This window comes from Syngnathus scovelli, chromosome 8, assembly GCF_024217435.2.
Source record: "Syngnathus scovelli strain Florida chromosome 8, RoL_Ssco_1.2, whole genome shotgun sequence".
NCBI classification, from domain to species: Eukaryota; Metazoa; Chordata; class Actinopteri; order Syngnathiformes; family Syngnathidae; genus Syngnathus; species Syngnathus scovelli.
The window spans coordinates 10,081,390-10,107,665 of NC_090854.1; the positions used below are offsets into that span (position 1 = coordinate 10,081,390).

Below are 26,276 nucleotides of genomic sequence, written 5' to 3' on the forward strand. Positions count from 1 at the left end.
AGCATGTGAAGTGATCAACTATACTAAAAATAACATGGAAAGTGGTCAACTATACTTGTAAGTAAGTGATGTCTTAATGCTCAAGTAAAAATTTGTGAAATAAAACATATATAAGTCGCTCCTGAGTATAAGTCGCCCCCCCACCCAAACTATGAAAAAAAGCGCGACTTATAGTCCGGAAATTACGGTATTTATCTAAGAAGTGACAGTTGTTGAATGACCATGTTTTGAGACCTGCTCTTTCCTGCTCCAGTGCGTTTGCCAGGTATTAAGACCTACGTAGACCCCCACACATATGAGGACCCCAGCCAGGCTGTGCATGAGTTTGCGAAGGAGCTGGATGCCTCCTGCATAGCCATCGATAAAGTGGTGGGAGCAGGTAAGAATCGACACTTCCTTCTAACTTCATTCAAATTTAAAAAAATGGAGCACATGCAAGTGGCAGGTTATGTGAAGTGTGCTGCCAGGAATGAGAATTTGTTTCAATGCCGTAGCCTCTTTAAAGCGCTTTGATGGAAGAAAACAAATGATAAATGACAGCAAGTTTGTTGTTGATTCATGTAACCTGTTTTCCTTTTTCTTAATTTTGCCTACAAGCATCCCGTCTTATTCCCATTTCTGTGTTTAAGGGCTGTATAAATAAAGTTGACTTGACATTCTTAATATTTATTTTGAAATTTTATCCAATTCATTTGAGGTTTATAGTTGTGAAATGTTCCCTAATTTGATGTGCGTATACATTTTTTTTTTAAATATATAAATAAGAAATGGGAATGGCTAATTATGATGCCACACATCTTTAAAAGTTGTTGGCTTTTTAACAATTTAAGATTTAATTAAACATCCGCTTTGCCTTGTTGTCATAAATGCCAGTACTTCATCTTTCATGATATTTTATTTGTCTTACTCTGCTTCATTGTGTGTTAAAAGACAGTACACCGTTTTTTTGTTTTTTTTTTTTTGCTAGCATGGGACTTTCCCATCAAAGTGAGATACCCAGCTCCACTTAGAACAGGAAGTGAATGAGTGTCCCTAATCAAGCCTTATTAAAATGAGATCTCCACTCTCTGGGGGTGACCACAGAAAGAGTTCCTTTACCCTGTCTGGTCTGCTCACTGCTGGACGAAGCAGAACAGGAAAGCACAGGCATGATGATGTTGGTATTTAGACAGGTTGTAATTATTCTGGCCTAAATTCTTCCAGACCCCGTTGCTTCACGTCCAAATTTTGACCCGTGCTCGATGTTCCAGGGTTACATTATATTGTGGACTGGAGGAAGCGCGAGATCTACAAATGTCTTAGCTCTGACATCACCTAGCGCTCCATATGCATATACATTGTCGAGTGCGCATTCTTGATCCACTTGTCTAAAGCTGGGCCAAATCCCTGTAGCCAGCTGCAGCATTGATGGTTGCATTTGAAGCATGCAGTCTCCCTGCACCACTTACTGTATATTGTGCAAAACACACACACACACACTGGCACGGGATGAAGTAAACACACATATATCCCCTCACCGGCAAGGAATTCTAATCAGAGTCTGTGGAGTCACCTTGCATCCAGTTGGACTAACAGACAATAAGGCTGTGTCAACAGAAGGGAAGTTTTCTTCATTAGGCATTTTTGTTTGCTTTAATCAAGAAATACGCTTATCGTGTAAGTTTAGCGTTTGATCACTACGAATACAGTGTGTCTCATTTTCCATCTTTGAAATTTTTAAGCAACGCTCACGCACAAAATTGCTTTTGTGGGTTTGGGGATGGTAACATGTTGGGTGGTGTTTGTTTTTGTTTTTGCAAACAGCGCATCGCCATGGCAACAGCATGTGATCAAATAAATTGCTTTCAATTACATTTCTTCCTAAATCCATTTTAGACACCTTTAGATGAAACACTCTAAGTCTAAAGACAATTGGAAAAATTCTGTTGGGAGTTCATGAAAATGTGACCTCTATGAAAGGCGGAAAAAAATATCAAAGTAAATTCAAAACGGCAGACTTTGTGTTAGATTTAGCATATGGCTTTTTGTAGATCTAGGTGAAACGTACCGACCAAGTTTGAAGTTTATAGTTCATAGGGCTTCGTAAATCTCTGTGGGGATGAGACCAATATATTTACAAGTCTGATATATGTTCAAATGTTGGTGTCTTTTTGTAAAACTCTCTTATGTGACCTTTAGGTGAGTTTGGTGAGGTATGCAGTGGCCGTCTGAAGCTACCTAGTAAGAAGGAGATCTGCGTGGCTATCAAGACTCTAAAAGGAGGATACACAGACAAACAGAGACGGGACTTTCTTGCTGAAGCGTCAATCATGGGACAATTTGACCATCCCAACATCATCAGGCTGGAAGGGGTGGTGACACGCAGTGAGTAAAACAAATTCTTTGTGACACAAAGCCACATCATGGCCTCTTCTGGATTTCCTTTTTACTCGTTTAAATGCTTACCGAAGAAGACTACACAGGGAAAGATCTGATTTAAGATTTACGTCCACATTCCACGACACGTCCATTCTCTCTTGAGTCTTTTTACCGATTCTGATCTAAAAACGTCTTTGACAAATGGCCCTAAAGTGTCCGACACTTTAGAGAAAATCGCCGCGGTTTTATCGAGTTGCCGCAGTGTAAATCTCTTCAAATCAATGTACTCTGATCAAAGCTATGTCCTTAGTGGGTATAAATCCATATCTCTTGCACGCTCCCCCTCTGGGTCTCTTTATAGGACTATCATCAGCGCACAGAAGGAGTCTTTAAAAAGGAATGAGTGCAAAAAACAAAATAATGAGTCTGAACTTTGTCGCTGAGAAACATGCCTGGCCTCTATCTTTCCCTCAGGCACCAGCCTTGTTAAGAAGCACAGCTCTATAGTGACTAAAACACCAAGAGCCTCTCCTCACTTAATTGTCCTCAATTTTTGCTTTCCCTTGTTTAATCTCCCTCAGTCTAATTCTCTTATTCTCTTGTGTGATCTCAGTGTCCAAATTGCTTCATGCCCCTTTTTAATTCCGTTCATCTGGATGCTTTGTAGAAAGTACTTTTTCCCCCCCCGGAAAAAGTAAATGCCAGGCCTAAACCTAAAAAAATAAAAATATACCCCATAACTCAGTATGAACCAGTAAAATGTGTGTAATCTTAATACACTGGTCTTCTGTTCTACTGTTAGTGTGTGTGTGCGTGTGTGTGTATGTGTGTGTGTTACTGCTCATGTGTGTGTATTGTGAAATGGAGTGAGTGAACATTTGTAGGCATCCACTGAACATATGAGTTGGAGCAGCCCGGGAGCAGGGTTCGATTTTAGGTTCATTTGCTCGGCACACATACAACAGATGCACGCACACACACACACACACGCACACGCACACACACACACACACACGCACACACACACACACACACACACACACACTCGCAGCCTGATGCGGGTGATTTATTAAGCTGCTCCTGTTAATTCTTAATCCTGAGACTTTCACACCCCATTTACCTTGCTGCTTTTGGGTGATCCACAGGCTGCATATTTTCAGGGACACACACATGCATGTTTGATGCTCATACACACACTCAGTCATCCACATGAGCAGAGCGACACAACAAAGAGGCTGCAGGGCCTTTATCTTGCCAAGAGAGAGAAGGATGGAAGTGAAGAAGCTTCAAGACATGAGGGAGAAACCTGCGTGTGTGTTCCACTCCGTTACTATAAAATCGTCCTCTAATAAACGTGGCCATCCATCAACATGTTGGAGGAGTTTGAGCACAAATGTATAAACTGTGATTGTAAAAGTAAGCTTTGTGAGCTTATTGAGATAAAGTATGTTAAATTAGACTGTTCTGAGTTCATCATTGAATGAGTCAAGTGAAACAAAAACAAAACATTTTTCATAAAAGGGTCAAAAAATATAAATCTATTCTTAAATTATAAACGTGGAAAAGTGGTTTCCAGTTTCAAATCTGTGTCTTTACTTTGTTGACACAAAAAAAGTGATAATGTCAATCAATATAGTACTGTACATTGAAACACAGCACATCATAAAATTGAAACTATGTGGTTTATATAGTTTAGGTTGAAAGACTGCTCAAACAGTAATTGATCTATTCATCAATTCAGTTGCAGCCTGCTTTGATTTAATTAAAGTGATCAATCATCACTGCGATGGGAATGGTATTTCTTTCATGGGTACTGATCGATTTGTTACATTTAAAACACACTTCCATCACTGGCGGCACAACCGACCCAGATGTGAGGACAGTTCACATACGATGTGAAAAGGAGAGGGAGGGGCAAATTCATCAGGGTAAAATGGAGATGGAGCATATGGCTGGTGGCAAGTCAAGAGTGAAACAGTGACAACAAAGCCATCTGGGGCGCACAACAAGTCTTGACGCCAAGCCTGTTGATTTAACAATGGCTGCTTTAAAAGATGCATAAAGTGCCCCCCCCCCCCTCCTTGTATATAATAAACCTCATTCTGGCTTTAGTTTGAAACAAAGATGTCACTCTTGATTGTTGACCTTCTGGAGCCACTAAATGTTTTGAGAAGTGAAAACTTATCTAACTGCAATTTACGTCTTATTTTAGCCACACAGAATGTAGATGATGAATAAAAGTCATGAATATCTTTGCAGGTAAGCCTGTCATGATTGTCACCGAGTATATGGAGAATGGTTCACTGGACAGCTTTTTAAGGGTGAGTATGCATAAAATGATGCAGAAATTATTCACCATCTATTGTCAAATATTTGCTGAAATATTCTTGTTTACTGCTACTATTTATTTATTTGCATTGGCTCATTTTCAGCTCAAAGCATCCCTCACAAGAGACCTTTAAAAAAGAAAAACTAAACAAGGTTACGTGATCGGACTTTACATCTGTCGATTCAAACTATGAGTCAGAGTATGTGATGCCTTTTTTAGTCAATGTCAAAAGGTGCAATGAAAAAAAACAACAAATGCAGTCATGGTGTCATTGCAAAGCGTGACAACAAAAACCACATTGCAATCACAGCTTGTCCAGACAGCGGTGACTTTGCTTACGGCACGGCTCATTAGTCAGCTACCTTTTTCTAATTCAGTAAGCGTGCACAAACTATGACTCTGACATTATTATACCCTGTCCAGAAATACTGGAAATACCCTTTCTGACTGTACTAAAAACAAGACAAAAATATTGCTTGCTCTCTTAAGACTTTTCCCATCCAGTGACGTAAAAAGACATTTTTCAGTTCAAACCTTTGCGAGTGCCACAGCAATTTTGTCAATGAGTTCTTCAGATTCAGTTCTCTGTAGATCCTGCACCCATTTCACACACACATTCATCATACAGGGAGGGACTTTTTATTTTTATTTTTACCATGTCTGTGCTCCTTAAAAAGGAGTGACCCGCCTCACTGAAATTAGTCAAAGCATGAGAGCCAAGTCATAACACTGACATCAAAGCTTGCAGACTCATGTTTTAGCCCTTTACCACGTCTGCACTGCATCATAGTTCATCCTGGAGGAGTAGCTGTTTGCTGGCATGTTGCCAGAGGCCTGCACTTCATCTCTGTAGATGTGTCATATGCGCACACGCAAACACGCACAAACTCATAGCTTATGCATTATCGCATATGTCTGATTCCAAAAGGCTTTGAAGTGACAATTCCAGGTGGTCCGGCCACTAACCGTCGCTGTTGGAATGAGATGGTCAAGTCGGGTTCATAAACAAACTAAAACAACACAAATGACTCATTTTATTCTCGTCTTGAAAATGATGTGGTGTGAGGACGCCAACTTTCCATAGTCATAATCTGACTTTAGTCACTCATAGGATAAAAAGGACTCACAGACTGCTTTACATGCAGCATTTTTATTCATCCATCAGTAGCGAATGACAGAGAAGTATAAAACTTCTCATAAAACACTTTACACACTTTTCCCTAGCTGCCATGACAAACCAATGAAAGTCTATTTATTGTGCTACTTTATTGTGCTAGACCCCCTTTGTGGAGACTAATAAATGTCTTGGCACACTCAATCAATTTATCTATTGGGGATTGGGATAAATTCCCACCTGAATCTTTTCTGACGATACAAAGACATTGGACTTCTAAATTCCTGTTTGTTGAATGATTTTTGTCCAAACTTGGCTGTGACTCGGTGCACAATGAAAGGTTCATTAAAGGATGGTTAGATGAGTTAAGAGTGGAAAAACCCAAGAGGCCTCAGCCCATTCAAACACAGAACAGAGCCAAGCAAACATGACCTCTGACCTCACAAATCAATATTCTCTCCAGAAATACAAACTTTAAAAGTCTTCTGTTTCCTACGGAAGCATTTAACTGTCCAAATGGAGTAAAAAAACAACAACAACTAGCAAATATATTCAAGCTCCCTCCAATTTCTGTTTGGTGGAACTTCCAAGATCTCACCTTTGACTTTAAATGCCTAACAAAATATCAAAGGTGATTCTTGAAAGGTTAATTACAAAGCCATTCTCATTTTTTGTGACATTCTAATTTATGCAAATACCCCACAAAGGCCAAAATTGCAGTCCCCGAAAGGAACAAATTCAAGATATAACATTAACTTTCTTCTTTCTTCTTTTCCAGAAGCATGACGCCCAGTTCACTGGAATTCAGTTGGTTGGCATGCTGCGTGGCATCGCTTCAGGCATGAAGTATCTGTCTGACATGGGCTACGTTCACCGAGACCTTGCCGCACGAAACATCTTAGTCAACAGCAACCTGGTGTGTAAAGTGTCAGACTTCGGCTTGTCAAGGGTCCTGGAAGATGACCCCGAGGCTGCTTACACCACAAGGGTGAGCTCAAAAACAAATCTGACAATGCTGTGGTCTAATAAAAAAATGCACACAAAAAAAAAACTTTCGAGAAGTAGCAACTACATTAAGACTGCATTTTACTATTTAAATAATATGAAGTAAAATGTTAAGCGGCGAAAGTCAGTGGTTTGTTAATATTTATACTGGAAGTGGAATATTTTTTCTGCCAATATTTGACGGGCATTACTGACAGTACCAGCCGGCCTGGCATGCTGCAAGGCAGGCTTACAGCTGTGTTATTTTGCAGCATGTGTGTGGTCATTTTCATCACAGGGATAATATGGTCTAGACTATACAAGCAGCCCCTTTAAGCATGCGGCAATTTGCTGACCAATGATTGCTTGTCAAATAAACAGCCAAGGTGCCATTTGCCTTCCTCCTCAAAATACAAAATGAAATGTGGAATGATAAACAGACCAATGTTACAGTAACTGGCAATGACTCCCAAAGGAATTTTTATCTTTCCTGATTTATTAGGCAAAATATGTAGTAGTCTGTATTTTGAAATTTTGGGGTAATTTATCATGTATTTTGAACAAGAGTAGCAGATTGTCACAGAGTAGTCTGTTTATGTTGCAATTCTGTCTTCACCTCAAAGTCGTACATCAAATATTATAATGCACACGTGTGTGTAATTTTTTTTTTTTTCCCTTGTCATATACATCTCACAGTATTTCCTTGGAGCTGTGAGAGTGTGTGTTGTCGTAGAGGAGTGTGTGTGACTGCACACCACCACGCATGAACTGAATAGTCTTGGCCGATGACTTTTGTTAGTTTTGGCTGCCATCAGCGTGCCTCCCTCAGCTCCTTGTCTCTCATTTGTCCTGTTTCTCAGCTAGAATGACAAATGAAGCAGACGCTACAATAAGAAATGTTGCAGGAAATTTTGGATTAGTTTTGAAAGATATGTTATTTTTGGAAAATATTTCATTTGTTTTTGGAATGAATACTTGCCAGTGTGGGAAATCCAATCAATCTATAATGGTCTTTTAAAAATGAACACATGTGACTCGGCAGCTTCTTGGGACCCATGCTGGGTTTACCAGTGGTGGCTTGGGCTTCCCGAACTTTCGTAATGATCTTATCAAGACATTTGGACAAACCATGTTTTGGGAAAGTTTTGGAAAAGAGCCTTTTGTCTTAACTGCAAAGTCCATGGATGTCTAGTTAAATGATTCTCATGTGGAAGAGCTGCAGTACCCTTCAATCCAATTTTGAATGGGCCAACTTTCAGTTCCTGTAGGATGCTTCAGGGCCAAGCACAACATTTTGTACAAACGAGATACAGCCAATCCAGCCAAACACAATTCAGCCGTAACGTCCTCATGAACTTCGTTGTAATAGTTTCCCATTTTAAGTTGAGTGTGCTTTTATATTTCCAAGGCAAAAACTCAACTGACAAACCTCTGTCTGTTTTTTTTTTCTTTTCCCCTTACTTTTGCTCTGTCAGGGAGGGAAGATCCCGATCCGGTGGACAGCTCCAGAGGCAATTGCTTACAGGAAGTTTACATCATCAAGCGATGCTTGGAGTTACGGCATCGTGCTCTGGGAAGTAATGTCGTATGGAGAACGGCCTTACTGGGAGATGTCCAATCAAGATGTGAGTGCACAAACGGCCTTTAGCACAACAACATTTAACTGGCAACAAATATCCACTGTGCCGATGTCAAGCTTTAATCAATACTTTTATTTTCTTTCCTATATCAAGGTCATAAAGGCTGTAGATGAGGGTTACCGCCTTCCCCCGCCCATGGACTGCCCTGCTACACTTTATCAGCTGATGCTAGATTGCTGGCAGAAAGAAAGGAACAACAGACCCAAGTTTGAACAGATAGTCAGCATACTGGACAAACTCATACGCAACCCCGGTAGTTTGAAAATTACAGCCAACACTACATCAAGGTAAGTTACTCAAAACTTTAAAAATGTGTGCTTTTTTTATTGTATGTCCATTTTCATAATTTCACACCCTTAAATATTTTGGAGGCATCGTTATTTCATGAAGGGACAAATGAAGCTTCAAATTTGCTTATTGAATCAGTTGTATTTTTTACTCCTCTAGATGGCACTGTTGCTTTGAGATATGTCAGGTCAGTTTACTTTCAGCCCGAGAAAAGAAAAGTCACACCTGGATGTGTCAGATAAGACAACTGGTTCATGAAGCAAATTTGAAGCTTCATTTTTACATTATGAGCCTTCAAAAATCATTTCTCATATATTCAATGTATGTGTAGAAATGTGACCCCTTGTGGTATTTCGATAATTTTGTCTTGTTTATTTGCTCTATTTACTTGATATTATGGCATTCTCTATTTATAGCTAGAAAAAACGCAGATTGCTTTTTTTTTTTTTTTTTGCGTACTTCCTTACATGGGTCCACTATTCTGTCCTGGAAAGCCATGATGGAGGAGGGCAGTACTTGTACAATTGTCAGTTTAGGCAGCAAGCAAGACAGGCAACAGGGTCTGCAGCAGCCGCATGCGCTATTATGGAGACGTCAAAGCTCATAACATTGACTAATGATTTCTTAAGAAAGTGAAAATAGGTCCCTTGGAGTTTGCATGTAATTTTCCTGATTGGCTTTTAACACTGGGTGAGCACCGGCTGGCCGACACAGTCTAGCGTGCTGATTTATGGGAAGTTTGTGTGTGCGTGTGTGTGTGCACGTGTGTATGTGGCGGCAGTTGCGCAGTGGGAGCAGCTGCACTCAACTCTGCACACCTCGTTTGTCACAGAGCTGTCCTAGCTGGCTAATGGAGCACCCCCTCTTCCCCACACCCAGGCAAGAGCCTGGGACCAGAGGATAGCATCTGGAGGGTTCAGGGGTGGGACCCAGTCATAGTTTACTGTCTCTGCATGGAGAGGTTCTGGGGTCAGTAGGTCAAGGTTGGCTGTCAGAGACTAATTATAGGCCAACAACAGTCCAAACAGGGCCGGAGGGCACTGTCTATCATGCCGGCTGTACAGTGGCAATAAAGTAAAAGATTCCGGAACGGCGTCACTGAATAATGCATGTTTGTGCTCTACAAATGATGTTCATTAATTTGCCAAACAAACGACTTTGTCAGTCAGTGTTCCCTTTCAAGATGTTGTATTGTTACACTTGTATTTTGGAATTTTACATAAGACATGCCAAATTGCGAATGAAAAAAATCTGGTGACATTTGTTTCAACGTTTTTATTGATGTTTAATTACATAATGGTTGAAAATGATTCAAATGAAATAGTAAAGCTAACAATATCGAAGAACAGGAAAGTCCAAATAACTTATTATATGCCAATTGCTCCGAATCTTATGAAAAGCAACATATGCGAAATTTAGCCAATTTTTGGTCATCATGAAATAAAGGCCCATCATTAAATAAATCAATATTTTCTACGTACACATACCATTTACATCCATTCCAATTAAGGCTCATAATATACATCACATATCTTGAGTAACAATCTTGGACGCGTTGGTGAAATAAAATCAAAATGTCACACCTGAAGTATTTCAGGTTAATAGCTTCCCAAAGACCACCTGAGTGGTACTGATTAACACTGCACCACATCCATCATATCCAACAGAGGCAGATCAGAAATTCAATTTACAGGGCCAACGCTGGCTCTTTGTATCCCTCTCTCCACTCGGAGGGACTCCATGGGAATTGTCCCAGTCGCACAGCCAGAGATGAATTGCGCTCCTGCTGCCCTGCTCTCCCGTGTCTGCACAACTTCTTCTCCTTGCCTCCTCTCCTCCCTTAAGATCACTAAAAACAAGAGTTACACGGAGATGGTTATCTGGAGGTCAAAAGAATGACAAACAGAATGGAAGAGAAATGAAGGCACATCATGTTTATTGTTTGACAATCAATCGTACTACTTCTGTCGTCTGTTTTCTTTATTCTCATGGTGGTTGAGGATTGCAAGAGGCTTTAAAATTCTCTTTGCTCCGATCTCCTTGTTTCTTCACTATAACGATCTTGCCTTGGGTTTCTGTGAGATGCTGCCGAAAATGCAACAACAGAGTAAACAAAAGGAATGATAAGGCAAGGAAAACAAGGTCGTTTGCAGTTTATATCTCGAAGGAAAGTCAAGGAGAAACCAGATGGGGAAAAGAGATCAGAGGAACGAATAAAACTGTAACTGCTCAGAGATGATCAATACGCCTTTAAAACAAACACGTCAGGGCAGAAATTTAAATATTTGACAGTTTTAAACCAGGGTAATACTTGAACATATGCTTTTTAGTATAAAGTGACCGTATTTTTTTTCTATGTTGCCCTAGTACAAATGTATATATCCTCTTTTTTTCACAAATCAGTCTTCCTGAGTTGCTCCTGTGGGCCATTCGCTATTTTGACATGCCTCTGATGTGGCAGGAAAAGATTCTGTCAATGTGCCACCCACTCATAGCCTTGGACACATTTTCCTCTTTTCCATTCTCTGTTTGAGTTGTCATTCCCCGTCCTCTAAGTTCAACGTCCCCGTTTGCCTTTATTTATACAGTATATATTATTATTTCAATTTGCACAGGGTCTAAGGTGCTCCCAGTGTTCCACTTTAGTTATTATCATGCTTATTTGCCGTTTTGTCAATAAACACTGATTGTTAGATAATAATCAGGGTGAGGCTACTAAGCCAAATGCTTAACCGCTTTTCACAAAACTTTGTGAAACTTTTTGTGCCTTGGCAAAGAAAACACCCATGCGGTATCCGTTTTGTATTGGATGCAGAAACGAATCCCCCCAAATATCCTTGGTAACGATTCCATTCTTTTTAATACAAACGAAAATAAAAGAAATTTCCGTGAGCTTGTCATTTATGTTCATGTAAAATTTGATGCTGATCCAAGTAAAGATTTTTGCTTTGGCAGGGGTCTGTGCCCTACTTAGCGCCATTCTATTTATAATCATTATTAATGTTAAAAGCACCAATATGTACTTGGAGGTCTGCCAACTTTATCGGTGATGGTCCGTGAAAAAGGGAATCATTCAGTTTCCTTTGATGCACCCCTCCCTGTCTTCTCTTCATCAGCATGCTGGATTAAAAAATAAAAAAGCACATCTGTTGTATTAATTTATTTGTGCATATAAAGTTCCTCAAGTACATTTTCCCATCTGCTTTTTTGCTTCTACTCTTCCTTATAGGCCGGCCAACTTGTTACTGGATCGAAGTAGTTCAGAGGTTCCCTCAGTGGGGACGATGGGTGACTGGATGGATGGAATGAGGACCTTGCCCTGCAATGAGGCCTTCTCTGGGGTCAGCTACAGCTCCTGCGATACCCTGGCCAAGACTTCCACAGAGTAAGACACAAACACACTAGGCCACTCTGCCTATTCATGTCAACGGCATTTAAAAAGGGTCCAAATTGCGAGGCAAGCGTTACTGGGAATTTAGAGCCCTTTGATGAAGAACTCACAATCCTTCTCTCTTGTTCATCAGAAGATAAAAAAAGCGATGGAGCTATTACTAAAAGTCTCATGGTAATCCATCTTGACAGCCGTTTCGCCATGCTTTCGATGTCACTCGCATGACTATCAACGGAGAAGGAGAGGGCGTGAAAAGACGTGATAAAGAGAGAAACAGAAATTGAAATGGAGGCGAATTGTGAGCTCGGCCAAAGGGGGAATGGAAAAAAAGCAAAACTATTCATAGATGGAATGAGAGGCTAAATTTGACATGTGAAAAGAGCAGCAAGGGAGGCCTTTGCAAGAGAAAATGCAGGCATGGTTGTCAGATTGTTATGCAAAAATTTTGCAAATGAAGCAATATTGTCCAAAAGTTATGTGAAAAACCAAACAAGAGCAGATGTTTTAGATAGATATTGTACCAAATACAATATATTCAGTCCATTTCTCATCTTGATATTTATCATGCCTTTTCTATCAATAGGGATGTCTAATCAATAAAAAGATATTCCCAGTCAACAAAAAGCTTACTCTGCAAACTCACGGATGACAAAACACACCACACAAGACTAATCTTGCACGATAGAAATCCCATTGCACTACACTTTTTTTTTTCCCCCTGTGGCTAGATGCTAAATTGGATCATTTCAGTATTAATCCTCTGACAGATGAGGCTATAGCAACCAAGGCCAACACCACCACCGGCGCCACTCCACGACTAGCAGCCTTGACTGGGACTATGCATTGCTCTGTATAGATTGCTCTATTGATTCGTACAGACTTAATCTAGTCCTTGATAGTCAGCACAAGTGTTGGCAGTGCTCTGACCTCCTACAAACAGTAATAGTACTTGGCTGCAATGTGCTGACTCGTCGGTTGGTGTAATTTAAGTCCAGTTTGGTGGATTGGTGGTTCTGTTTTATTTTTTCGGACTAAAAAGCATATACAACTCATGACAAATATTAACAAGCTAGTAGCTAGCTTGTGGGACAATTCTGTGAGAAAATATCAGTGTACATTTCGACAATAGTCTTGTCGCTAAGTTTCCTGTCACACATGCGTTGTGCTCCTCTTTAAATCTGGAAAAAACTTGAAACCCTCAAAGGACAGGGAATAATCATAGCTCTTAACAAGCATCCACTTTAGATCATGTCATGAAATGTGTACTGCTCGAGGATGGTCTTCCCTCCCCCTTTATCTAAAAACTGACCCTCTCATGTGAATTTCAACTTTCATATCTGTATGGTGCAATCGGGTTAATAGAGAGCAGTCCATACACACCGTGCTTTTGTCACGTTAAATTATTCCAAATACAAAATACCCTGCAGAGGTATTAAACCGGGGTCGTGAGAATGTCTGCACAAACACTGCGGAAAGGAACTTTTGACAGGTATTTTTTTTAAGAGAGAGATAACTATCTCGGGCTGTGGTGTAATCTAACCCTTTGGGTTTATACATACTGTATAGAAAATCATCGTATTGTTTTGGCAATGCTGCCTGTTTTTGACCTCAGTGCTTTTGGCTATACTGATGAGAAAATAACAAACAGACCTGGTTAATTAAGATGAGGTGGGGGGGGGAAAGGTAACATGTGGCTCATGAGCTCATTCAAGAGGTCTTGGATTTAAAGGGAAAAAAATGACAACACAAACCCAGGGCAACAGATGAGCTTTTGTTTCTGTTAAATGATATATTGTATTTTGACAATGTTACAACTGTTTGTTTTATGTATGCATGCAAATGTAAATGTGTTAAATTACCCTTTTGGACAAAACAGTATGACAAAATACCAAGCAGGAAATGGGATTTTATTTGTTAACATTACCCGGCATGGCTGTGTCTCAGTAGAGTGATTCTGACAGAGGTCCACGTCACACCAGCAACTTGCCCAGAATGGGAGCCATCCATGGGGATCACCACTCTCTAACACGCAGTTCCTCTCCTTTCGATTCCTCGGACTCTGGATGGTGGGTGGTGCAGCACAGCCAAGGCCCTTCTCAGGAGCAGAACGTGATCGTGATTGGCCTTCACGTCTGGGATTTCAGGGGATACTTTGTCATAACTTGATGGCTGTGTTTCCATCCCACAAAGCGTAACTATACTATGTTTCCATTAAAAAACATGTATGTCCGCTATAAGAAAACATTACCAACAGATCACCATGACGCAAAAGAGTGGCAACGTTTGTTTTTCTAATGGTGGATTATGAAGCTTCAAATATGCTTCATGAACCAGATACCTGTTCAAAAACTGTCGTTCAGTAAGGCTTTGGACATGCATGTTTTTGAGACAGTCGCAAATTCAAATAATTGTTAAAGCACTATACTGACTAAAAATAGCAATTATAAATATTTTAATTGCAAAGCTTGTAAAGAAAATAAATTGCATTTCTATTGTGTGGATGGAAACTAAGCCATGATCTCCTTTTTGTCAACTAATGCTGCTTGTTCCTGCAACTCCTTTATTTGTATTGTTTTTTTGTTTTTTTTACTGCAAACCTGAAACATCCATTACATATAACCTGTCCTTTTGTGTTAAAGCACGGATTGAACCAATGTCTTTCTTAAAGTCTGCTGCTTTGCAAAACCAATGTCCTGCTTCCATAACAAACTATTTCTCATTACACTTAACAAACTAAAAAAAAAAAAAAAGAACATGCAGTACCATCACTTTGACTGCAAATTATCTGCTTCTACTAATATCGTATTTAAATGTACTCACCAGACTTGTGAGTTCTCGAATTCCTTGAATGAGCTTCTAAATCCACGGATGACATTGTATTTCAGTTGCTGATCAATTCCTAAGGTTGAAGTGAAGTGGTAGCTCTTAACGAGCAATGTCTTTAATTGCATGTTTAATTGTAATTCATGTACCAGTGGTGCTCCTTTCCCCATCTCCCTTCCTGCCTGTTAAATCAAATCAAACTCAATTCAATGCAGGAAAGCAGTGCATTGCATGTGATTGTTTCTTTCACTGACAGGTCGTAACTGCAACTGTCAGTGTATCGCCACAGGCCTATATTGTTGATTATTAGCGATGGAGAGTGGAGGCATATCCTCATTCAAAGCAGTGGCAGCTCACTGGCCTTCTGGGAAATGCAGTCCGGTGTGAATGGCAGCTGCATGGGAAAGTGAAGGGAGCCGCGCTGGGAGCATGTCATTAAATGTCACAAGGATGTCACATCCTTCATCACTAATGCACACTTTCTATCTCTTTTTCTCCCTATCTTTCCCTCTGTCATGTCCCACCCCGTCACTGTCTGGTAAATGACCTCCCCCTTCCGTCCTTTTCTCTGGCTCTCCCCGTTTCTTTCCTTTCTCTCGTATTTCCGTCTCACTAGGGATTTGAAAAAGGTTGGAGTGACAATTGCAGGACCACAGAAGAAGATCGTGAGCAGCCTCAAAGCCCTTGAATCTCACACCAAGAACGGTCCAGTGCCTGTTTAAAAGATGAGGCCAACAGAGGAAAATCACCACGTCCGCAGATTGTTGGAGCTAATTGCTTGCTTATACACACTGTGTATACATCGTGATGATGGCAAATGACTGATAGGAAAAAAAAGTCTTGGCAGAGAAATGGGAAGAGCCCAGAATAGCAAACCAGTTAACTGGTTGACTATTGAACCCTTCGTTGTTCCACGCTCACGTTGAGATGCCTTACAGACACATAAAGCAGCAGGGTTGGGTTTTAAAGAATCATACGAGAACTAACACAGCCGGACAGAACTGGTTCAGGGATAGAGACGACTGGACCAGGATGCAAAGGCGAACAAACGTCAAAGCTGCAGCTCTCGGTAGCAGTCAAGGTGGACGACGTTTCCCTCCATAAACTGCTCGCCTGGGGTGCTTGGTGGCTCCTCCCACTAGACCTTGTCGGCAACCAGCGCAGAGCACGACTGTGGCATGGCTTAACTGCCCCATGTGATACTCAAAGGAAGACAGCAGCAGCACCTGATCCAGTGTGGACCCTTCCTGGACTGATGAAGTCTTGAGATTCTTTTGCAGCTACCTACACATTAACTCAATCGGTTTGAACCGTTCACGTTCGGTTGTCACATGATAGCAATAATGATGATAATCAGCTTGCATAGGAAAACCATGACCATGATTCACTCACAGTAAGCTTTGAAGGTAAGCAATAACACACTTCACACTCTTTATATGAAAAATGGAAGTTAAATGTGGTACAAACAGATATTGGAACGTTATAGTGGCATTCGGCAAACCAGAAACCTTTTGTGTGAAATCTCAGGATACACACATGATTTGATCTATATTTGCTGTAACAAGTGGAAACAGATGAAGTGAACAGAGCGAACTGAAGCAGGGAATTGAGAGTACACGGTAAGAGAGATGAGGGTGAGAAATTGTGAAGTTGGAAATGAGACGTATAAGATGAAGCTGTGTTTTTTCCACACCTCTCCTTCAGATAATCTTATTGTGCAATGGAGGTGTTGAACTCCAGGTACTTGAGTTTATTTTCCTGGGAAGAAAAAAAAAAGTTTCATTGAGCAGCTCACATTCTTTATTCAATAAAGCTGGGCATTCACGAATAATGCTGAAAATCTTTCAAAACAATTCTGAGTTAGCCAATTTAAGAATATGACGCAATTTCAAGTCTCATACTGCCTCATTGCACAATGATCTGATGAAATGTGCACAATGATCTGATGAAATGTGAGGTGTAAGAAATCTTCTCTGTCCTGACAGTTTTTACTAGAATGGTCCAATTAGATTTTCCAAAAAGTAGAAAAACAGTATTATATGTTTAACAGAAGCCGATGGAATACAGCGTTTCTCTTCAGCTGCTGATAGAGATCATGCAAAACATTGAGTACCTCATTGTTGGGTTTGATCGATGTTGGGTTCACCAAGCTCCTGTTTTGGTTGACGTAAAAAGGCTTTAGCAACACTACCATATACACAATGTTAAGTATTCCTTAAAACTGAAATCCAAATACATACAGTATGTCCAGAAAGGGATTCCCTGAATGCACCTTTACTTTTGGATGCTCCACGGTATAGAGGTACATCTATATGGATTCTGGTCACATGATCAGTATTATAAACTGCTACTACTCTATATTTTTGGATGAGAACCATTCAACTACAAGTGTGCACTCTAAATGCACTTAAGACACAATGTGTGAGCACTTTCCTTTACGTGGGAATTTTAATGGCTTGGCTGGAGATTAAATTTACCCAATGGACAGAAATGTCGTTGCTTTGGGGAAAAAAAAAAACCAGCTCTGTTCGTGGGATCAGTATAGCCAGTGTTCTACCTGTGGATGCCGCTGTTGCTGCTATGTGATCTGATTAACATGTACATAGTGTAAACCATCGTAACCATATAGCGACTAGCCCGACGCTTCCTGCAATATGTACATGCCATCCTTATTTGTACAAATTTTTCTATGTATAAAAAGATTACAAATTGTGCAACAATTAAAAAAAAAAGACAATACACCTCTGTATTATACTTTACCTTGTTTTGAATTATATTTGTCAGCCTGTTTTTATTTTCGACAATAAAAACGCAATTGTGATTACATAATTATTTATTTGTTAACATTACACAGCACAGTGGTTTTTTTTGTTTTGTTCTTTTTAAGATTACAGTAAATTATGTGTCTGTGTTACCTGTGTTTTGTTTTGTTTTTTTTACTTATTTTATCAACCTGGGACATCTGAGAGAGCAATACTGTTATGCACCCCATATCCAGAACCCTTCTTTTCTGTCTCAAGACTGACCCGTGTGTTTGTGTGCGAGTTTACGTGTTCAAACATAGATGGCCTTGTCAACTAATGTAAAAGGATTTGTAGTGGAAACATTTATATTTTTATAATAAATATTCTCAAAATATTTTCCAAAAAATTAATGATGATAGACCTGGTTCTGTGTTTTTTTGCTTTCCCACACAAAGATAACAAAATAAATTAGACAGAAAACATCAGTGTTGATAATATAAATAATTATATAATCCATAACATTGCTTGTAGTGCCCACCCTGGAGTTCCCCCAGCAAACCTTTCAGTCTGCAACGTACAGAAATATACCACAAGACGAGCACTAGATTATGCGGCAAGAAAATGAATACATTAAATTAATACAGATGAAGGATTTGAAGATAAACGAATTTTATTTCCCATGACTGCCCTAATTAACGAGATTGTTATGTCCAGAATCATTAGTCCTGAATCTGTCATGCACTTGCTATCAAACAATCGTCCTCTGACTTTTCCTTACTTGTTTCCGACCTCCCAAATGAGCATCTCTCCCTAATCCCAACAATCCCGCCGTCATGTCCAATAAGCCGATCACGAGAAATCAAGCCGTTTTATCTCCTGTCAACCCAGTTCTTCTACGTTGAAATATGTTAATCAAAATGATTTGTGTTCTTTTTTTTTTTTCATTTTTATGACCACTCAAGGGACGAGAGGCGAAAGAGTAACGGTTGCTCCGCTCGACATTGTAAGGTTGACTCTCTCCAGATGTTTCTCGGCAGATGTGCAGGGAGAAAACAGGATGCTGCGCTCCCCTATATCAAAAAAACAATGAATGCACTGTCCCTGACATCGCCACCAATTTCATCCTGTTTTTATCTATAAAGACTCCCTGGCGTGAAAAAAAAAAAAAAACAGATCCAAGGTGGAAGTGGGAGAGGCAGGAAGAAAATTGAGGAAAAGTAAGTGCAGGTGTGCTCAGTGTCACTTGTGTCACAGTCTGGAGAACTTTATGAACAATGTTGCAGCATCACAGGCGAAGGTCAGCCAGTGCCATTCATCATTTAACCTGGCAGCACTCGCTTGTAATGCATTCTCTCTGCAGCTGCACGCACATTTCTGTTCGACAGGTTATAAATTCGTTGTCATTTTAATTGAATATGCGTTACGTTCCTACGTTCTTGTGATACCGTGAAACGTCATCAGTCGCGGCTCAATAATTTTTCAATACTTGGTATGCCCGAACCAAGAGCAAACAACGAACCAACCAACGAAAACTCGTATGATTTTCTTGTCTGGTATCTTAAACCTGGGATGCGTCGTTTGGATATGGGTAAACGTTTCTGGGAGAATATCCCAAGATGGAAATTATGCTGGTATCACTTCTATACGTCAAAGTCAGGAGGAAGTTCACAAGTACACAGCCGTTCCACTTTACGACGAGCATTCTTTAGAATCCGGAGGAAATTTTTAGGAAGATCGTACTTGGCTAGTTCACAAGACCATCCTCTGCAATCTTTAGCCAACTTGGAGGACGTCATAGAGTTCTGAACTGGGTAAAGTGAGTTTTAAGAAAGGTCACAAAAGTCTTTTTGTGTCTTTTTGGATCCCTGCAGTCTTCCCTTCAGTTCCCATTGAACTGTGAGTCTCCAGCTGCGTGCAGCTGGCTGATACTATGCTAAAAACTCATAACACTTCACTGAGCTCCTTGCCAGGCCACAGTGTGGATCTAACTTTGGGACTCCACTCCAAGGGGGGGTTAAAGTGCACAACCGCATTGTTGTTTATCTGTTTACTGGCAATGTTGGACAAAACATAAATAGTAACCCAAAGAGACATTTTCGACGTCCTCATGTACGGCATCCTGCAAGGGAAGCTCCCTGCGGTGCAGCGGTCCCCTAAGCTGTCAAACGTCTGTCTCAATCACACACACACACCGACATAGACACACAAAGATGAATGTTAGCTTTGTACCGTCTATGCTCTCAAAGGAACCTAAGCACACACTGGCTCCTCCATCATTTTATCACCAAAGTAACATGAAGTGCTGCCCTTACAGCTCACACACTTACAGAGGTCCCAGGACTGCCATGCTCACACCGCCTTCTGTCAACGTAACAAATGACGCTAGCGCAAAAATAAGTGGGAATATAATCACAGCGAATTCCTCTGCATCCTTGGTGGTACAAAGAAGGCAAACACGCTTGTTCTTGAAATGTCATTATCTTAAAAGTGATCTCCACTAAGGACGGTATATTCGTAAACAGGGTCAAAAATTCCTTGTCGCACTACAATAACTTTTGTCATCCTTTTTGAATCTACCTTGTGACATCATCATTTTTACAGGCCAGTCCAGAGTTTGACGACTAAGTTGATGCTCAAGGTGAATATCAATCTTTGTGCTGCAATTAGCGCTCTGTCTACTCATGTTAATGGCAATGGAAGGAAGAGTGAGCCGGGCACACTGTGCCTTTCAGAAAGAATCGATTTTCAGTAAAGCTGAATGATGCGTCGCTCTGATGTCAGCACTTCATTCCTTTCCGTTTCACCTCAGCTCGCCTCTTTCCAACGTTCATCATTAATTTGCAGCTAACCACCCCCACACGCTGTTGCATTGCTTGCCTTTCACTCTTTTGCACAAGCAAGATGATAAATTCCAAGGTTTTTATCCTCAATACCAGCACACTTTGCATTTGCTCACATTAAACGGCTTAGTTAAGCTTAACGCAGTCCTTCATTCACAGTCAATTACATTTTAATTGTGAACTTTTTCCTCTTGTTTTACATCACATCCCTCCATTTCTCTCACTCCATTTGTTTCCTTTTCTTCATCCTTTCATGCACTTATTAAAGTCGTACATCACCGGGATCAAACCCCACATGTGAGAACGTTTGACAGGCTGATTTACTGCTGGGTTTGAGTTTTTTGATGAGGGTCAAGTGCCAGGGATACAGGGACACACTTCTGACACGGCCTGTCTGTAGCCACCGGTGGCTTGAGCACTTTTTCGCCTCCTCTATCGGCTTGACCTCAGAGAGTTGCAAGGCCACCTGTTAATGTTACTTTTGACACAAACGGCTGAGTTGTGGATTGTCCCGTAAAAAGCTTAACAGATGCTATACGGCCTGACTATTGGACAAGAAGGGGGGTACACCCTTGACCAGTACTTTTCATACTCATCGTTCTTATTATTCTTTCTGTCTCCGGCCATTTGTCATAATTTTGCACCCATGTGTGTGGTTTTCAAAACTTATTTGTATCATTTCTTTTGGAAGTGCCAATACAATATGTGGCTGTAAACAAGTGAGTCCTCCAAATATTAGTCATGGAGCTTTTGTATAGCTTTTCTCAGAAGTCCCATGAACTAATCCACATGCTTTGTTAACAGAAGTCGGGCCAGGAACCATGACCTAACCCCAACAGTGAACACAACACCGAATCAGAGCACTGGGCAACTAAGACAACACAGAAAACAACAAATGACACAATGTTGCAAGCTGCTGAGGCTCCAAGGTCTGCATGCATGAATGCCTGTACATAGTGCATGAAGCAAGATTTGGATCTCTTCTTTTCCTTCTACACACCCCACCCCTTCATCTCTCCTCCCTCATGTGTTTTCATGTCTGCAAAGGAGACATGACAAGCTCTTTCCGGCCTTTCCCCAAAGTGAGCCAGTTCATTTACCACAGTCCCTCTGTCAGCCAGCCAATCAGTCAATCAGCTGTACCGCACTAGTCCTACTGGAATGTAGAGGATGAGTCCAGCCCCGAGTTAGAGCCTCACTTCTTTCATTTGCAATACAATCCCGCTTAGACGGAGAATGCAGACAAAACGGTCAGTATGTCAGGAGCAGTATGTTTGTACATAACCTTAATTAAGATTCAAGCCACAGAATGCGGTTCAATCTGATTATACTTCCATTGTGAACGAATGAATTACTTATTTTTATGAGTCGTGTTACCTTCATTACAAAACTATCTGTAAGGATGTTGTATGTCGGCCTTTGTTTGTTGGCTCCCATTTCCCCTCTAATGCATTTCTGTATATATGTACACAAGGAAAAATGAAGCTATTTACTTTCATGCTAATTCAGCCTGACATGTACAATTACCACTGTGTTTGGTTACAGCAAGGCCAGCTTTAACGGTCCTGTTGACTGTCAAATTTGGTTAAGTCTTTTTTTAAGCCTCGGCTTTCCTTTCATGGGAACCATCTTGTTTGGTTGTTTTTGTGCGTGTGTGTGTATAGAAGGAAATATCCGTAATACCATTTGAGTTTATAAATTGTAGCAAAACATATTATGGATTAATGTGAGATTGTTATCTTCTGGTAGATACTTGTCATTGGTATTGTGGGTAAGCTAAAGCTTACTTTTGCTTTAAATAGCACAGTGCAAAAAATCTTTTACAGTTTGATTCAAATCTTTGGACTGTGAGACAGACATGATAACCACTGCATCAATATGCCACCCACATGGTTTTAATGCACTCTAGTTGAAATGTGGGAATTTGTGTTGTGCGTTTGTCAGTTACCAAAACACGATGACCGCAAAAAAAGCAGCTGTTGGTGAAATGCTAGTTCAGCCTCATGTTTTAAGAGAAAACATGACGACATTCTGGAGGGAATATAATGATGTATGTTGGGATGCTGCATTACTTGATGGCGCTAACTGTATATTAAGGTAATTAAAACTGAATACTTGTGTCAGCAGAACCTAATTAATAGTTGTCTTTGGAATAAAGTTCACATATGGGTTAATGGTAGAAAAAATAACCACGGAAAAAAGGGTTATGGTTAGTTTGAGAAAACCATAAAGTCTTCAGTTTGCTAAGGTTAGACAACGTTGCGACATGGGTCAGAGTTACGACAACATTAATGTTAAACCTTTGGCTCAGAGTAACGTGACTCAACCAAACAACCTCCCCTGCCTGTGTTGGTCTAAATTGATTTATTTGTGAAAGCTTGAGAGGATCTGTCATTTGAACATAAAAATTACATTTATGACACCAGTCGACTTTCCCCCGATGAAAACGCCACGTTGTATTTTATGATATTATAATCAAAATTTTTCTAATGTACTTGCCTGCACGTTTCCTTCAGATTTTGTGTGTATACTCATTGAATCGATAAACAGTAGTGTAATGCCTGCCTCTTAGATCAATCGGTTTTAAGTCACATTGAGGTTCAACACCAAGATTAAGCCTGTGTATATGCACTTTTCAGAAATTTATAAGCCCGGTGAGTTTTACAGAAACAGGATGGGCCATATTGCCACCGACACAAACGGTTGAGTTGTTCCCCATCAGATATTATCATAAAGGGGAAAATGACATTAACAAGCCGAGCAATATCATCTGGCTTTTTATGCAATGTGAATCCCGCTCGTTCTCCAATTACAGCCATCCAAATGATTCAGGGAAGTAGCTGCTGAAATTCACTAATGGCATGAAGAGTATGCAGGGGGACATACTGTATAGACAGATAAAGTCATGAGGACTGTCAGACTCGTCACTATTGATTTTGTAACATGAGACTATTTCCTAATGGAGGCTTTATGTTGTTAATTGAGAATTATCACTGGCCTTGTATGATTTTCTCCTAACTGATTGGATACATTCAATATATTCTGGTCAAGTTAGAATAGGGGATGACTGTAAATAGAATTAAATCATGATTTTTAGAGTTGATGTTAAAAGTAGTTGAATTCACATCACATATCTTCCGATAAAGGGATGAGTGGTTTGTAGCCTGTATCCTGCTCAAAGCCAGCCGGGAAATGCTCCGGCATGCTCCAGTGAGGATAAGCGGCAAGCCTATAGAAAAAGGATGGATGGATAATTTTTCATTAATTAAGCATTGCATTTAGGTATCAAAGGAAAATGCAACAGTGCAAAACCTAAACACATCACATGTAAATCAATTTTTGAATTTAGAAAATTACAACCCATGAAGCCTGCGGGATAAAAGGCTTTGCATCTTATGGTCCACTGAACAAAAGACAAGTGTTCAGAGGAGGGAACTGAGGGCCCCATACGTTCTATGTAGATGTTACATTCCAGCTTGGAACAAATCTTGGCACACTCGCATGGCACATTGCCCACTTTCTTGTAGTGGAGAGGTATAGCTATCAAAGGCCTGATAATGATGTGATGGTCTGCTAGCGCTTCGGCGTCGATGGATGGAAAATGTGAGGAGAGATCAGAGTAAAGGTTTAGAGTGATCAAACGCAATCCTCTAAAATACTCCAAATCCTCCTCTTTCCACTTCCTTCCGCAGAAGGTGGAGAGATCAGGAGGATTTTTTTTTTAACGTTCAACAGCTTCATTTGGATCCCTTGGTTATTGTCAAACGTATAAGTTATTGGAAGTGAATACTAAAAGAGATGTGCGTTTCATCCATTTCGGAAAATGTTTGTCACGTGTTCAGAGGATACGAGGCTCTCCAACTGACATCATAAATTGGAGCAAAAGTTGTCAGCAGATGAGGAATGCATTGTAGGTGGTATGAGGGTCAAGGGTGCTGCCGGTTGTTAATCATGCCGTGTCTTATGTATGTTTTGGTCGGACAACCTCAAAAAATGCATGTGTGCAAGTAAAAAAAAAACAATAAATGAAGCAATATGTGGTAACAAGTTGTGGTATGTTGAAAGATTTTTGTTTTATTTCATAAATTATACTTAGGTGTTGTTTGCCATTGTTGACAGTCATTCCATCTGAGAATAAAGTATTCTTTTTATTTACATTTTCGTGAATCCATTATTGTGGGAGAGAAAATTTAGCTTGTGAGACGATGATTGCCGATTGTAAAAGAGCACCATGAAATCTTACAAAGAATGTTTACACACAATTTTCAATTGTGTACATGAATATTGCGTATACATCTGGTTCAAGAACTGTGGAAATGTGAATAAATCGTAAGGCGGGAAAGATTATTTTATTCCATACGTCTATAATCAGACTTTATGATCATTGAAATTAGTTCTAGTCATGCGTCATGGTCTTACGTCAAACCAAATGTTTTTTTTTATATTATCGGAATTAATATTTAACAACCAAAAAAAAAATAATTCAAATATATTTGACCATATTTCAGGTCTGTATATTGTATAGAGATTGGCACAAAAATAACATATTTGAAATATAATCAACTGAACAAAAGTGCGTTAACCCAATTCAGATGCCGACATTTAAATCCAACTCTTGTAGTATGACTGACCCGGCCTTAAATTAACGCGTCTCGTATTTCAAGCCGTTTCGGTAATTTCACTTCTGTCGGGTATGAAAATCTCAACTGACAGTCAAAATCACAATCTGGATGAGATCAGTAAGTCCTCATTAGAGCCAAGAACATCTGTTTACACCGAGTCTGGGTCACCCAACACTGGTCAGAAAGTGTCCAATCATCGTCAGATCTGAAATCACAGTTTTGGAAATTAGATGCAGTGAATGAATTCATTCGTACGTGTTCAAAAATCCGAATAAAAACAAAACAAAATGTCTTTGAGAGTGTTGCTCAGATTCCAGTCAAGACCTGAGAGTGTGTCACATCGCAAGAATGATTGTTCTCTTTCTTGTTGGGTCGCAACCATTTGGTGCTGTGGGATATTCTGCAAATCAAGTTAACGTAACTTATAAAGAAACATGGTCCTTACGGGTATTCCCCGCAAAGAATGTAGTGGATGGTGTTCTTCTTCTCAGTTTCCAATAACTGTTGCTACTTTTTTCACATTCTTTTGTTCGTGACAACTTGACGAGTCACCAACAGATGAAACCTTATGAAAATATGATGAAGTATCCCGCTGATCTGTATCATTATATAACGCATAAAATAAATATAGGCAGAATCAATATGACACATGCCCGTCAAGCTGCTACTCTCCGCAAAAACGTCAAAGACTCCATATGGCAGATGGAATTATTGCCTCTACATGACTAATCAAGATTTACCAGAGCCTGTCTGAATTTAAAGTCTTATTTCCAGTGCGTCAGCCAAATACAGCAGACATTTAGCAGGCAGTTGTCTCATTCCCTTACTGCATTATTCCCAAAACACAGTTAATTCCCCCTTAGGCGTAATTGCATGTAAAATCCATTACCATCAGAGTCCATGCTAATCATATTGCGAGACGGGGCTAACGGGTAATTGTTGAACTTTCTGGTCAATATGTGGAGATGGAATCCTGGCACTGCCATGGCTGCAGCTGCTTCCCCTTCTCCGTGTGTGACCCCCCCAATCCACTATAGATTGCTTTTCACTCAGCCCCGGAGTGGAATATAGAGGAGAGTTAAGTTCTTTTAGATGACATAGAATTTTATTCTTGTTACCGTACCTTGAGAGTTGGCAGTTCTC

The 26,276-nt window shown here is 40.2% G+C and overlaps 1 protein-coding gene across 5 annotated transcripts in view; it reads left to right on the top strand.

Moving 5' to 3' along the window:
• The window catches only part of epha3 (eph receptor A3), a 62,852-nt gene extending 44,763 nt beyond the window's left edge, over nucleotides 1-18,089 (top strand). For 2 of the 5 annotated variants that reach the window (XM_049728075.1, XM_049728074.2), the window contains exons 10-17: nucleotides 254-379; nucleotides 2,179-2,364; nucleotides 4,618-4,679; nucleotides 6,580-6,789; nucleotides 8,261-8,410; nucleotides 8,519-8,712; nucleotides 11,943-12,098; nucleotides 15,544-18,089. In XM_049728075.1, the coding sequence (XP_049584032.1) occupies nucleotides 254-379; nucleotides 2,179-2,364; nucleotides 4,618-4,679; nucleotides 6,580-6,789; nucleotides 8,261-8,410; nucleotides 8,519-8,712; nucleotides 11,943-12,098; nucleotides 15,544-15,649 (1,190 nt within the window). In that variant the 3' untranslated portion in view covers nucleotides 15,650-18,089. Of the gene's footprint in view, nucleotides 1-253; nucleotides 380-2,178; nucleotides 2,365-4,617; nucleotides 4,680-6,579; nucleotides 6,790-8,260; nucleotides 8,411-8,518; nucleotides 8,713-11,942; nucleotides 12,099-14,048; nucleotides 14,171-15,543 lie in introns of all 5 variants that reach the window. The other 3 variants (XM_049728078.1, XM_049728077.1, XM_049728076.1) reach the window with 3 other exon arrangements.
• Nucleotides 18,090-26,276: the final 8,187 nt, after the last annotated feature.